The sequence below is a fragment of the Poeciliopsis prolifica genome, unplaced genomic scaffold, assembly GCF_027474105.1.
Source record: "Poeciliopsis prolifica strain line A6 unplaced genomic scaffold, Auburn_PproV2 SCAFFOLD065, whole genome shotgun sequence".
Taxonomy (NCBI): domain Eukaryota; kingdom Metazoa; phylum Chordata; class Actinopteri; order Cyprinodontiformes; family Poeciliidae; genus Poeciliopsis; species Poeciliopsis prolifica.
In genome coordinates this window covers 1,351,509-1,366,186 of record NW_026562440.1, presented here as the reverse complement: position 1 = coordinate 1,366,186, position 14,678 = coordinate 1,351,509, and the positions used below count along the sequence as shown (strand labels likewise).

The window sequence follows — 14,678 nt, the reverse complement described above, 5'->3', positions numbered from 1 at the left end:
TCTACGTCACAGCTGTCCCTGCCTGTTTCTTGTTGGAGGTGTCATTAAAACAGTTCCCTCTTGTTGAAATATTGTTTGCTTGAATAAATAAGCAGGCATGGAAATCGGAACTGAAATAAGCAAGAAAATAAGAGTGAGTAACTGTGGACATTGCATCTGAACAGTCCGCCATGTTTATAGAAATAAAACCGAGCCGTTGCTAGCTCGTTAGCTTGTTAGCTTCAACGTGTCTAGAAATATATATGTATATTTGCGCAGTGTTGGTCGTGTGGCCCTCTGTTTGCAATTCAGTGCAGTATTTTTGAGTTGTTTCTTTTTTGCTTTGCTTATTTGTAAATCCCTGACTATTTCTCTGTTGTTTTACCATTTGAAAATGGAATCTGGGTAGCTAATATGCTATTCATACTTTACGTTGCTAACGCTATTTGATCTGTGTGTTCGTTTTCTTCCAGGCTGCTATAAAAAGCAAGCTCCAGGAGCTCGGCGCTTATATTGGTAAGTTCACAAAACAAGCAAAATGCACGGCACACAAGCTGTTGGAAATGTTGAACATTTCTTTTATGTTTCTTTTCCTCCTGCAGATGAAGAGCTTCCTGACTATATTATGGTGATGGTGGCAAACAAGAAAACCTCCCAGCAGATGACTGAAGACCTCTCTTTGTTCCTGGGAAACAACACAATTAAGTTTACCACGTGGTATGTTTAAAATGGAGTTCTTGCTTTCGGAGTTCACTCTGTTTCTTTCTGTCATAACATTAAATTACCTTCTCTAGGCTCCATGGTGTCCTGGAGAAACTAAGATCGGTCGCCGGAGGTGAGAAACTTCTGCTGAAGTAGTTGGGTTTTTTCTGTATTTTGCTAACCATGATGTGATGTTTTATCACTTGTCTGATTCTTTGTTTTTTATTTCTTTAGAGCCACCAACTCTAAGGCATCTGCAGTCTGACTCTGTCACCGTGTATGGGAAGCCATCTATTGATGAAAATGGCAGAGCAGAAGACTTGAAGCTGCTGGCAGTGTCCAGCTCGCGGAGCGATAGGATGGACGTTCCTGTGTCTAGTTCTGCTTACGACAGCAGGTACCTGGAATGCTTTGATATACATAATTTGTCTACAAATAGTTTTTTTCTAAGCAATATAATACTGATGCTTGTTTGTTATCAGGAAAGGGCTGCTGGGGAAAGGTTTCTCACGATATACCTCAACTATTAAGCCTCACTCCGAGCCACTCCCCTCAGAAGCCATTATCGATATCAAGCCTGAGATGGACGATGATCTAATTGCGGGAGAAACTGTAGAAATGGGAAACGGTCGCACCCGCAATGCTGGTCGACCGACCGTTGAGATCTACAGACCTGGTCAGAGCAAGTTTACTTCTATGAGATCTTTGGAGATGTGCCGGCCTCCTGAGGGATCCTCAAGCATGAGGCAGCAGGATGGCAGAAGCAGCAAAGCATCCAGAACTGGGCTGAGCAAGGTACAGAGAGGTTTTTCTATTACGATGATTTTCAAAAGGGTTTAAATTCTTTGTTTTGCTTCAAATTTATTAGAATTTCTTGTTTATTTTTTATTTCTTCAGATCATTTAAATATTTTAATAGGTTTTAGCTTTTAAGTTTCTTTTTTTTTTTTTGCTAATGTTTGACCCATGTTTTTGTGCTTGACCATATTTATTCTCTTACATAAGTTTACACTGACTGATAAATAACCTAAGGATGACAAAAGCCAAAGGATGAGCTCACAATGTCTTGCATAAGAGACAATTTTATAAATTTTCTTCATACTTGGTCCTTGCTTTTTGTAAAAGAAAAAAAAGTTTTATTTACCATTGTTTACCGTTAATCTAACATTAAAGTGGCTCTTGAGGGGCTATTTGCTGAGAAGTTTGGCTCTAAAGGAAGATGTTTGTGTTCACATCGAGGTCTTTCTGGATTCTTTAGGATATGACTTTCAGATATTGTTGATCTTCTCTAGTCGCTGTTGTTGGCCTTCAACATTGACATGTTTTTCTTCAAATACTTCAGAAACAAACTGCTCTGCATGCAAATATATTTTATTATATTGAATCAGCCTGTGTGTGCTGTAGTGGAGATGTTTTAGTTTTGTGTCTCCAATGATGATTTGAGATGTTTTCAAAAACTGAGTTTTGTTCAATGTTAACTTGGTCAGAAAAACTGCTATAATGTCTTAACAATATGTTACTTAAATCACACATTTCTTTAATATTTGTGTATTAAGAAGTAGCTATGCTGTCTTCAATAAACTCTTGCTCTTTCTGACAGCCATAATGTGGAGAAGTTAGCTTTAATTGCAGGGTAACATTAGCATATCTGCTGTCTATTAGGATATGACATGCTAAAAAGCTTCTAACACAATCTTGGAAAATACAAAAATTTAATTTCACTATTTTCCAGGTCTGGATAAGTGACCTAGAAAATAAGAGTTTAGAAATACAGTCATCTCCAGACTTAATTTTTAATTTCTTCCAATTAAATATTTGAAATTCCCCAAATAGTTGGAATCAATGCCGTCATTTACCACAATGAGTCTTGTATTGATCAGGGGTCTGCGATTCTGGTCCTTACGGGCCACTGTACCAATTCATCATTTCTGGATCAAATATGAATGATTAAACTTGATATACATTTCCAAATTTGTGGGGGTTTTTTCTATTGCCATACATTACAATTACATTTTAAACTGTCTCAATAAAAACCCCAGAAAAATATTGGGACAACCTCATGCTGTTGTATCATTTGTGCCTAATTGTACTTTCCTTAGATCCAACAAAGAAAAGTTGGGTCTGACAACAATAAATGACCCTCTTCTCACATTTAAGTTCTTTATTTTTATATTTATTGTAAAATAACTAAAGAAAGCAAGGATGAAACCTTCATTTCTTTCTTTTGTTTTGCCTGTGGTGTTCAGCTGCTGGGTGGATGTGTCTGACCAGCATCTTGTTGTGTCCTTAATGATGCCGCCGTTCCTCCTTCGTACAGCAAGAAGAGATGTCCCGAAAAAGAAAAGCTCCCGTCGCGAGTTCTGTTGTTCGAGTGAACCGAGCCGATGATGAAGACAGCGATGATGCAGAAGACGAAGACGACGACGACCCGAGTTTTGGCAGCCGAAGCCTCTCCAGCAGAGTCTCCCTCCCCTCCAAACCAGAACGAAAGTCAGTCTTGCCATCTCTTAATGTCATTTAAAATTTTAATCTCTTTATTTTAGGAAGGAAAAAAGCACGGCTAAGCATTGTGCTTTGTTAAATATTCTAAGATATCCCAGCATGTGTGTGTGAAGCTTCTATCATCTGCATTCTTTTACTGGTTGTAACTTTTTTTTTTTTTTTTTGGTGGGTGTTTAACTGTTTTAGACCGACTCTCCCACCAGCCAAGCAAGCCAACAGGAATCTGATACTGAAGGCCATCTCTGAGGCTCAGGACTCGATCACCAAAACTACGTCCTATCCCCTGAGTACGTTCCCATCAGCCACGCATTGAAAAAGGAAACACACTGTACAAGTCTTCCATTATCATTAGCTATACAAACTAGTTACTAATTATTTGCAACATTGTTTAGAAAGTTGGGGGTTGTTGTAGTCTAAATCATTCTTACTTCAAAGCAACAATTTCAAAAGCGAACCCGAACCTCCCCCTGCAGTTCCACAGAGGCAGACTGTTCCTGTGGCGCCTCGTACGCGCTTGGCCAGCAGCGAAGAGATGACCGCAGCCATCCAACTGATGCAAAACCTGCACAGCCTGGCGCCGAGGGCGGAGGCATACGCTGCCGCCGACCAGCCCGCCTCCAGAACAACAAGTATGCAGAAACCTAACAGCTGCTCATCTGTGTCGCTGACTTAAGTCATTCATTTCTGATGTTTCGTTCTTCTAACTGTAGCAAAGTCATTAGCTTCACGTCTTCAGTTGGACGGCAGCGATGCAAGACGGCAGAGTGAATATGGTAGGTGATGTTAGCCTCTGTTTGATTTGTTTAAGCTCTTAGAGAAGACTAACGTTCAACTCTTTTGTCTACAGTTTTCAGACCAAACATGTAAAGCTCTGAATATAGTTTTTAGTCATGCTGATAAAAAATATTTTATTAAAACAGTGTGGATGAAAATATCCTAGCTTACAAAGTATTGGTTATTGTAAAATCATGATTATTGCAAATGTCTAAAAAATAAAGCTTGCTTCAAAATGCAAAATTTCTAAAAAGTTGTATTTTGTTTTAAATAAAGTGGGAACAATAGATGAAATGTGAACCCACCCCCAAAGTTTATTTCCGTGTTTGCTTTTGAAGCAGGCGCCGAAGCCCCTGCTGGCTGTGAGCCGAAGACCTCCGATACGCGCTCCTTCATAGTGAGTCGGCCGGTCATAGAGGAAGCATCTGCCCAAAGTCAGCAACAAGTCCAGCCCCCAGCTTTGCCCCGCACCGTCCAAGCCAGGTATGCACACAGAACAAACTCGTTATGAGATGAAAGCATGAAAAAGTTCAAGAATTGTGAATATTAAATGTTTCTCTTTGGTTCATGTGCATATTTGTGCTGCCTCTGATGACTCTGCTTGCTTTCTGTGGTCACACTTACAGAGAGGGAGTTGACACCTCGAGTCCAAAGTTCATCGTGACATTAGACGGAGTACCGAGCCCGCTGGGTAACCTTACAGACGGAGACATGGAGCTGGATGATGTGAGACCCCTCTCAAAGGTTACAGAGGCAGCCGGCCACGTCTACAGAGAGCCTAAAGTCAGCGTCCTGGACAGGTTGCAGGGAGTGGTCACATCATCAGAAGGTGTGGGGTCTCTGCAGTTATTTTATTTAATGCTCTCGCGGGTAAAAACCTGATTGACACATGTGACACTTTCTTTACTTCACTCACTTACAGATGGGAGGATGGACGTGGACATGGCCGAGGAAGATGACGCTCCGATGAAGAAGCAGAAACTTATGGAGCGCTGCAAGTTTTGGCCCGTCTGCAAAAGTGGAGATGAGTGTATGTACCATCACCCGACGGCACAGTGCAAGTGAGTGGCTTTAATAGGAAAAGATTAAATTACAAAGGCATTGAAGGTACATTGAGGGCTGATTGAATGTTGTGGGGGTTTTTTTGTTTCTTTTTTTTTCAGGACTTTTCCAAATTGCAAGTTTGGGGATAAATGCCTGTTTGTGCATCCTAACTGTAAATATGACGCTCGCTGCACAAAGCCAGAGTGTCCCTTCACTCACGTCAGCCGCAGAGGCACTGTCGCTCCTCCACTCAGACCAAGTACGTTTTCATTATCCTTATAGTTAAACAAATAATGCCAATAACTTAGCGTGAAGACATTTTTTTTGTTTGAACATGTAATAGCCAGTGAGATTCGAAGAACGTCTGATCTTTAAGTTAAGATTTGAACGTTGTAATTAAAATGCAACATTCAAATTCAGTTTACAATTTAACGCTACTTGATAAAAAGTTATTCCAGGAAACCAAGCCTGCTGCATCCTGCATCTTGAGCAACTGTGTGACAGTAGAGCAGAGGAACTTTTCCCTAGAACCTCCACCAGAACCAGCTGTGGTGGAGATTTGTAAACAATCTGCAAGGTTAACCAAATCTAATTTCTGATATTAAAAAGAATAAAAGCCACAGCTGTAGGTGCTTAAGCATAAAAACGTGCCTTTAATTGTCCTAACAAACTTACTGCTACTTATTGTTTGTAACTTGTTTTTACAGTTGTGCAGCAAAGTTCGAGTGCCACTGTTTGTCGCTTCTTCCCAGAATGCAAGAAGGTGGATTGTCCATTTTATCATCCAAAGGTAGCAGCACAGCAGAGACCATTAACCACATTGTCAACTCTTTTGCATTTGAACTGAGCAGCTCTAACTTGTCTCTGTTCCACTGCAGCCCTGTCGCTTTGCGACTCAGTGCAAACGGGCGGGATGCACTTTCTACCATCCAACTACAGCTGTGCCTCCGAGACACGCCCTGAAGTGGACAAAAGACAGAGCAGGTGAACCATAAAGGAGCGTCTCAAAATATTTTCTCACATAAATTAGAATGTTTTTATCCTTTGACAAACCGATTCTCTTCAACCAAACTAGTGAGATTAATCTCATTTTGCACGCATCTCTCGTTTTCACCTGAAACAGTTCTGCCTATCTTGATGAGTTTCAGTAACGTTGCCATGTGTATAATTATTATGGAGTTAATTTTATGTAAATTTGCTGCTTGCACTAAAAATACTTTTTCTTTTCCAGCTAATTAAGCTGACAGAGTCTGATGGTCAACTATCAAGCTGTGGAAGATGATGTTCTTCTTCTTGTGTTTCTGGAACATCATCAATAAATGTAACCATTAATTATGTTCTTTTATTGTTTTGACTGATTTTTATGAAATGTTTTGTAAGACGAAAAGCGAGTTTCTGCACATGTGTTCCAGATATTAAAGACTCAACATTGTTTCTATTTATGTCATTTCTTGTTTTGTTTTTTTAAACAGGCAGCTTTGAAGGTTCAGTATAAACCTCTTTATGAATCAAGTGAGAAAATATACTTCCTTTTAGATTTTGATCTCTTCCTGAGGACAAGATTATTTACATCAGCTCCTGACATGATATTCAAGTTTATAATAGAGCAAGGCTGTTATTTGCTCTTTTGCTGAAACACCACCAGTCAAACGTGTCTTGGTGTAAATACTAAAAGCTGCACATATTCTGTGAAATTATAGTTTTACTAATCTAAAGAAACAAACACAAAAACCTGCCTTTAAGGACCAAATTTATTTTTCTGCATCTAGATGTCAGAATAAACAGAATTGTTATTGTACTGGCAAAACTAACATTCTTTAATTATTGTCTCTTTTTTTTTTTAGATTATTTTGCATGTTTCTATTCCCTGTTTTGTTCTTGCCCTTATACATTTCTGCCACATCATGGAAATGGTGTGAAAAAAAATCCACCAATTACCATAAGAGCTGGATCCCCATATCTGTTTAATTTACTCATTTTATTATTTTCAAAGATAAAGCAGAAATAATTGGTTTGTATTCCCTTTACTTCCAGGTTCTATAAAATGTACAACTAAGAGGGAAAGCATTAATGAGTGCAAAATTTCAGTCCTCCATAAAAATAAACTTCAAAAAGGGACATTCTTTTTAGTGTTTTAAAATCAAAATGTCATTTTCGTTAACTGGTCAGAGCAGCTGCTTGTCGCCGGGTGAGGTGGCTCTCACCTGTAATCCAAGCTACCTGGAGGCTGAGGCTGGAGGATTGCTTGAGTTCAGGAGCTCTGAGCTGCAGTGGACTATGTTGAGCGGGGGTCCACACTAAGTTCAGTATAGATATGGTGTTCCTGGGGGAGCCTTGGACCACCAGGTCTTCTAAGGAGGGGTGAACCGGCCCAGGTCGGGAACGGAGCAGGTCAAATCCCCCATACTGCTCAGTAGTGGGATCGCCCCTGTGAACAGATGCTGCTGTTCAGCCTGAGCAACACAGTGAGACCCAGTCTTTTTATAGTCAGCGATACACTACTGTCACACCAATACTTCTATTTTTGTATCTTAAACCTGTTTAAACAATTATTTTAGCTTTGTGTTTCAACAAAAACCATTAAAAAGCAGCTCAGATTCTTGTCCAACACCACCTCCTTCTGGAGGACATCTTATACTACACCATAACCTCTTACACTGCAGTTGGAGAAATGGACAGTATTTTTATTCCAAAATGAGGATGTTACAACTGGCGCATCCTCTGATGTACTCTACCCATTAGTAAAAGTCAATGCAACTCACTGCCTTGAGAAGTCCCTTATTTAAAAAAAGTTTGGTTATTTTCTTACAAGCAAACCCTAAGCTGTAGACATTCTTCAAAATTGCAATTTTAAATAGAGCGCCCACTTATGCAAGCAACTTGAAGAGACAGTGAAAAATCCTTGGAAGTCAGAGTTAAATACTTTTCATTTTCTGTTTAGCAGCTTATACTGAATCAACAATATCTAAAACTACTTTAGCTCTTTCGTTTTTATTAAGATAAGTAATAGACACAAAACAGCTTAAGTTAAATTTATTTCGCAGCAACACAAATTAAAGCTCGTGATCCTCAGGGTGGTACAGTTCACTCATCAGTCGGTAGATGTATGATGGTGCGTGACCTCCAATGTTGGAGATGAACAGTGTGATGAGTTCTGGAGGAACGTAGTCAAACACCGGGCAGTGCACGTTGACCTTAGAGAGGATCTCACCTGAAACGTATACAATTAGCATGTTAACATTGTATTCTACCAAAAATAAATGCTTAACTTGAAAAGTAAATCAGTGAGGGTGTACCTTCAGTGAAATGGAGGACTTCATGTGGAGAGACAAATTTATGGAAAGTGTCCTCCTCGTTTGGGAACTAAGGAGAGAAAATATTTCTTTCATTATTCGTGTTTGAAAGATTTTTCTTATTGCTTGTCAACCAGTATTTTCCTACCTGCGGCGATAGCTTGAACATGGGGGCACAGACAATTAGAGGCGTCGAATGATGCTTGGCTGCTAAGGCGAGAGTGTGCGTCCCGTTCACAGCCCTCAAACCGCCGTTGGCTAGAACGGTCTGAGTTCCGATGATGACCTGCCAACCAGATCGTCCAACAAGTTAAATTACACCGCCTGATCAAACCCTTAACATAGAGTGAGTCTTCTGTGAAGATAACTACCTTATTGACCCGAGACATGACAGCGAATATTGCAGCGTCAGCAATCACCGTTGTTTCAATGCCAGCTTTGGATAGGTTGGTGGCCATTTCATGTCCCTGTTGAAAAATGTAGGTTTTTTTCTTGAACGCCCTTTTAGGTAAACCATTGCTTTTCAAGCTCTTTTCGATGTGCTTCATATACCTGACAGAAGGGGGCACACTCTGCAACGATGACGTGAAACTTGCGTTTCCGTGCAGCGTCCCTCAGGAAAGCCTCCACTGTGCGGGAGCGCCCGATCGTCATGATGACCTCGTTGGAGTGGATGTGCTCCAGGGCCTGCATGGAGATGTTGTCTGTTGTTCCTTCTGCAAAAGGAAACAGCAAAAAAAAAACAAAAAAAGCTCTTTAAACTTACTGACAAAATATATTTTCTCCAGTTTCCTTGTTTTTTCTGTTTTCTAGTATTTAGCAAATAGAAATAAGTTTGGCAATTCTAACTGACCACAAACAAAACAAGTTTAGTCTGATTTAACTTCAGACAGTGAAATATTTTATGAAAATATCTGGTTTCAACTGTAAACAACGCTTTCAAATGGCAGGTTTGTAATCAAATGTTACATTGCACTTTATTACAAAAGACTGAATATCTAGCACTTTCAAGAACCTGATACAGAAATCAAGCATTTTCCAAATCCTGAAAACACCAAACTGAAATTGAAGCATTTTCAAGGACAAACCCGGACACAAATACAGACCCCTTCACTCTGTTACCACTAAGAAAAACAACTGTATAAATACAGGTGTTCTGTGAAGGTCTTGGAGATTTTTAAAGAACATCAGTAAGTAACCAGCACTGTGGGGAGTTCAGCTCTGTAAAACCAGCACCACCATCTTACCCAGCTCAGTGAGAAGCTCATTGATGGCCTCAATGACATTTGCTTTGAGGGGAGCAAAATGCTGCCTGAAGTTCTCCTCGCTGAGTCCTCCAGAGGTCAGCAGCTTGTGGAGGGACTCCTGCTGGTCTGCCTCTTCGCTGCTTCCTCGAGACCTGAGGAGAAAATCTCAACAGTTTGACATCAGGTCGTTTTTACTAACAGCTTTTTTTTTTGTCAAGCATATTTCAAAGGTGAATCTTTTTGCTAAAGTAGCATGTGGACTCTGATTCAAACACTTTCATTCTGCAGAATGAACATTGAGGAGCAGTGCATCCATAAAAGTAAACACAAAGACAAAGTAGAGGTATATCAACATGAGGTAAGTGCATACTTAGCCATGCAAAAATTGCATTATTATATTGTTAAAAATATCTAATAAAAAAAATAAAGCGTTGAGACTAACGTGGAAAGTCATCTTGTGATTCAGAATTTTCAACAACTGCATTCATCGAAGTCTCCTAGGCTTTATCCAACACTGCTTCAGTTATTTGCATGACCAGGTTTCAACCCACCATCAGCTCCCAAGGCTGCCAAAGAAGCCCCAATAATTACCCCTCCACCACACTGATCAACAGCTACCCCTCTTCATCTTTGTCTCATCTGTCCAAAGGAAATTATTCCAGAAATAGTGGCTGCTTTCGATCCAATCTTGTTGCCATTTTCTCTTTAGAAAGAAGATACTTTCTCCTGGTAAGTTCTATTCATTAGTTATAGCTTTTTTTGAATTATTGTCTTAATATTTATACAACATGGTATGAAATGCAGGTATTGGGGGTTTTGCTAATTCCCTAAGCACTACATTGTCTGATGGTTATTAACATGTTTTTTCTCTTTCATCCAACTTAAGCAGCGAGTGGTACTTAGTTTGTCCACAAGTTTGACTTTGACAAAAGATTCACCATATTTGATATTTAGCCAAATTGAGGCTTTGACAAAATATCTGGAAAATCTAGTAGAACCTGATGAACACATGATCATATGTTCTGATTCCTAAAATCTTAGAATGGAGGGTTTATTTATCTTTTATCATTGCTGTACATGGAAAAAAATGCATTTCACAGTGACGCTATAAGTAGGAATATGTGATGTGCTACAACTGGCACTGTTATACTTCATGTTGTCTTTTTTGTCTTTCGCTCCCAGTGCATGGGATTAGGAACATATCTGACTCTGTCCTCACCTGGCATACTCCTCTCTGATGATCTTCAGGACCCTCCTGATCATGTTACCCACTGTGGTCTCTGACGGCTGGGCAGCTGTCATTCTCCTCCCTTCTTTCCGTATTATTTCCATCAGATCACCTGAAGGCAGCAATCAACAAAAAAAAAAACGTTTTAATACAAGTAGAAGTTGCTGCTATATTGTTGCGTTAATTACACCTCCACCCTAAATTACCCCATTTGTATTTTGTTGTTATAACGCTGTAAAGTAATGATTACTATTTAGTTATTTATAACAAAAATATTAGCAAACGTACACACATAAGAAACCATGATGCAACTCCCCCTATTTCAATGATTTCGCAGATGTTCCAACAGATGTCTGACATGTTCGCAGATTATAACAAACTTCACACACAGCAACAATAGAACCAGTTTCTGATTTAGTCCTCCGCATTATTCTTATCAGAGGTCGTCCAAAGAAAATCAAGTGAGAAGAAGGACCTGCGCTGCTCCACCGAGCCTGAGCCGTAATCTTGCGGAGCAGTGCGGTCGTTTCTCGGGCAGTCTCCGCCGAGCCCCGCAGAGGTCCCGCCCCGCTGCCGCCGCGCTTCAGGTCGGACAGGAAGGCTTCAACCCGCTCGGTCAGGTCGGTTTCTTTGTCGGGGCCCGGCATTTTTGTTTTCCAAAATCAACGAACCGCTAAAAAAAGAAGAAAAAGAAGACGACTGTAAGTGTCTGCTGTTAAATGTTGACCAGGAAGTACTTGTAAAGAACATCCGGTGTTGTAGCAGAAAAAGCACCCCGTCTGTCTCCCTTTATTACAGCGCTTGTTTTCACCAACCGACTAAAAGGACAAAGCAGATATTGTTTGTTTCCTTCTATAGCAAGCTATTTTTCACATTCTGCTGCTATAGACCAGTTGAGCAACAGTTTCAAGGGGGCTACACTGGCTGCCATTAAATAACCCGTATGTCCTATTTTAAAGTAAGTACATAAATATATTCTTAATAGTGGTAAAAATCTAAAAGTCTACTGGCAATTTTGTTTCATTTTCACAAATTTATTGGAAATGAAATGTTTAAGCTGCAAATAAGACAGACTGTTCTTTAGACAGCAGGGGGTGCCACTCGGTACAACACCGAGTGGCGAAGGAACTGTTCTTTGAATGAACAGTTCTTTCATTTAAGGAACTGTTGAATGAACAGACCTTTTTCTCGCTTCCGGGTTTGAAAGCGGATGTGGAGTTGGACAACTTCTGGTGGCTATAGCGTTAGCATTAAAAGGCTAGGAAAATGGCTCAGTCTCGGCGCAGTTGTTTTTGTTCAATCCCTGGTTGTTCATGTGGGGCAAGAAAACAGCCTTATCTGTCATATCATGCGTTCTCGACGGACCCGGACCAACGGAGGCAGTGGATCCAGGCGATCCGAAGAGATGAAGGTCCGGACTTTTGCATAAAGTCGGGGAGCATTTTCGTATGTAGCCGCCACTTCACACCTGGAGGATTGTGTTAGCGGATCCACCACCAGCCGCCTTAAAAGTGGAGCTGTTCCTTCCCTGTTTGCCTGGAATAACTTCACTGCACCGGCAATGAGAGAGTCTGCTTTCGAGAGGGCTAAGAAACGGCAGTTTGTCCTCTCGGAAAGCTAGCCAGGCTGAAGATGCTACTGCGGACCATGACTACACGGCACCATCAACCAGCAGGGGCCGGGGCGGTTGTGCGCATGCGCGGGGCCGGGGAGGTTGTGCGCATGCGCGGGGCCCGAGAAGTTGTGCGCATGCGTGGGGCTGGGGCGGTTGTACGCATGCGCGGGGCCCGAGAAGTTGTGCGCATGCGCGGGGTTCACGTTTCCGGTTTTATAAAGCGGATGTGGGGTTGGACAACTTCCGGTGGCTATAGCGTTAGCATTAAAAGGCTAGGAAAATGGCTCAGACTCGGCGCAGTTGTTTTTGTTCAGTCCGTGGTTGTTCATGTGGGGCAAGAAAACAGCCATAGATGTCATATCATGCGTTCCCGACGGACCCGGACCAACGGAGGCAGTGGATCCAGGCGATCCGAAGAGATGAAGGTCCGGACTTTTGCATAAAGACGGGGAGCACTTTCGTATGTAGCCGCCACTTCACACCGGAGGATTTTGTTAGCGGATTAACTTCACTGCACCGGCAATGAGAGAGTCTGCTTTCGAGAGGGCTAAGAAACGGCAGTTTGTCCTCTCAGAAAGCGAGCCAGGCTGAAGATGCTACTGCGGACCATGACTACACGGCACCATCCACCCGCAGGTAAAAGATAGTATATTGTATATAATTTCCATGTAAGAGAATTTCAGTATAACTGTTGCTATATTATTATTATTATTATCACATAATAATGAAATTATGAGATTATGTGGTTATGTATTTTGTGGAGAGATTAAGTCATTGGCTGTATACATACATGCTCCGACTCACACAGGCTGCATCTCCGACAAAGAAATAACGAAGGTCAGTGGAATCCTTCCTCTGCTTGAGCTGGGACATGAAGTGATGGCAGATAAAGGCTTCCTCATTCAAGACCTCCTTCATGAAGTTGGAGCCAAACTCATCATTCCACCATTTAGGCATCCTGGTCAGTTCAGCAAGGAAGAGACAGAGGAGACCAGACCATCGCTCGGCTGCAGATCATTGTAGAGCGAGCAATCGCTAGAGTAAAGTGCAACCACATCTGGGATTCCCTGGTGCCTCTCATTTTAATAGGAACTGTCAATCAAATCTGGCACAACTGTTGTGTTTTGAAAAATTATCAAGGCCCATTTTGTGTTGCAGACTAAATTATTTCTGTATAATTGTTGTAATGCTATGTAAAAAGTTAAATGTCTAGACTTTTGCAAAACATATTCAATTAAAACACACTTTGGCAGCACACTTGGCTTTCTTTTTGTATTAACTTAAATTGCAAGGAAAACAAATCAAGTACAATTTACAATATCTAGTAAAAACAAAAAAAAATCATTACTATTTCATATTTTATAATTGTACACCTGACAAAAAAATACTTAAGACAACCTCAAGGAGAAAATTTTTAAAACATAAGTTTTAAGACAACTGCAGTTAAGAAAACTAATTTTTGTAAATTATCCAACTGCCTTTTAAAGACATTTGCACATCTCTGTATATGTTTCATGAGTATCAACTATTTACAGTGATTCACACAACTTTAGATTGGATATTTGAAATGCAAAAGGGTTAGTTACACATTTTATAATTCTTATTGAATTGACATGAACACATCAATGGTGTTGAAGTAAAATAAGTCCAGTTTAGATTTCATCTGATCAATGAAAGCCTCGTCACGCCACACCCGCCCAACAGTTATTGTTGTTAGCATGTCTAACAAAGTCGCACCATTCCAATCCGCTGACTGCCAGCTGACCCTGTACCTGCCAGTAGTAGGTGTGTAAACACATCAAAACTGAGTGGTCATCCTCTCAGTTTTGAGGACCTCAAGGTCTGCTCACCTGACCTTGAGGTGAGCAACCTGAGATGCATCTTTCTTCATGCTGCTTTTTACCTCAACCAGTCCAAACGGGGGTGCACATCGGGAAAAAGGAGCACGAGAAACTGGAGAAATACCAGGGCCTCAGGGAGGAACTGGAGGGGGCCTGGAAGGTGAAGACCACAGTGGTGCTAGTGGTCATCGGGGCCCTCAGGGCAGTAACCCCCAAACTGGAGCAGTACAGAACATCAGACATCTCAGTCCAGAAATGTGCAGTCCTTGGCACAGCCAAGATACTGCGCAGGACCCTCAAGCTCCCAGGCCTCTGGTAGAGGACCCGAGCTCAGAGGATAAGAACCACCCGCGGTGGGTGAGAAGGGAATTTTTTATATATAATTTTTTTTATCCATATTTTTAACCCTAAATCACTTTCTGAAAATGTAGATTAAACTACAAAATAACTCATG

At 41.0% G+C, this 14,678-nt stretch overlaps 2 protein-coding genes and 1 long non-coding RNA gene across 5 annotated transcripts; 1 reads left to right on the top strand and 2 right to left on the bottom strand.

Moving 5' to 3' along the window:
• zc3h14 (zinc finger CCCH-type containing 14) lies at positions 1–6,438 on the top strand. Of its 3 annotated transcripts, XM_055020014.1 has the most exons (17): positions 1–133; positions 453–495; positions 582–696; positions 774–814; positions 916–1,078; positions 1,164–1,476; positions 2,998–3,170; positions 3,369–3,469; positions 3,656–3,811; positions 3,893–3,955; positions 4,295–4,439; positions 4,583–4,785; positions 4,879–5,017; positions 5,120–5,259; positions 5,708–5,790; positions 5,879–5,984; positions 6,232–6,438. In XM_055020014.1, the coding sequence occupies exons 1-17, from the start codon at positions 98–100 to the stop codon at positions 6,237–6,239; spliced, it is 2,028 nt and encodes a 675-aa protein (XP_054875989.1). In that variant the 5' UTR covers positions 1–97; the 3' UTR covers positions 6,240–6,438. The 3 variants fall into 3 exon arrangements, with proteins under 3 accessions (XP_054875989.1, XP_054875990.1, XP_054875991.1); XM_055020015.1 differs by lacking the exon at positions 6,232–6,438 and having other exon boundaries at positions 4,298–4,439; positions 5,879–5,995; XM_055020016.1 differs by lacking the exons at positions 5,879–5,984; positions 6,232–6,438 and adding an exon at positions 5,450–5,577.
• On the bottom strand, positions 595–923 carry LOC129351179 (uncharacterized). Its single transcript, XR_008604708.1, has 2 exons — positions 765–923; positions 595–664 (listed from the first exon to the last, which is right to left on the bottom strand). It is a non-coding gene; the product is annotated as an uncharacterized LOC129351179 (long non-coding RNA).
• Positions 6,439–8,017: 1,579 nt separating the features above from the next.
• On the bottom strand, positions 8,018–11,506 carry eif2b2 (eukaryotic translation initiation factor 2B, subunit 2 beta). The gene is made up of 8 exons (XM_055020024.1): positions 11,244–11,506; positions 10,760–10,880; positions 9,541–9,692; positions 8,846–9,009; positions 8,665–8,760; positions 8,442–8,579; positions 8,297–8,363; positions 8,018–8,211 (listed from the first exon to the last, which is right to left on the bottom strand). The coding sequence occupies exons 1-8, from the start codon at positions 11,413–11,415 to the stop codon at positions 8,054–8,056; spliced, it is 1,068 nt and encodes a 355-aa protein (XP_054875999.1). The 5' UTR covers positions 11,416–11,506; the 3' UTR covers positions 8,018–8,053.
• Between the last annotated feature and the right edge of the window lie 3,172 nt (positions 11,507–14,678).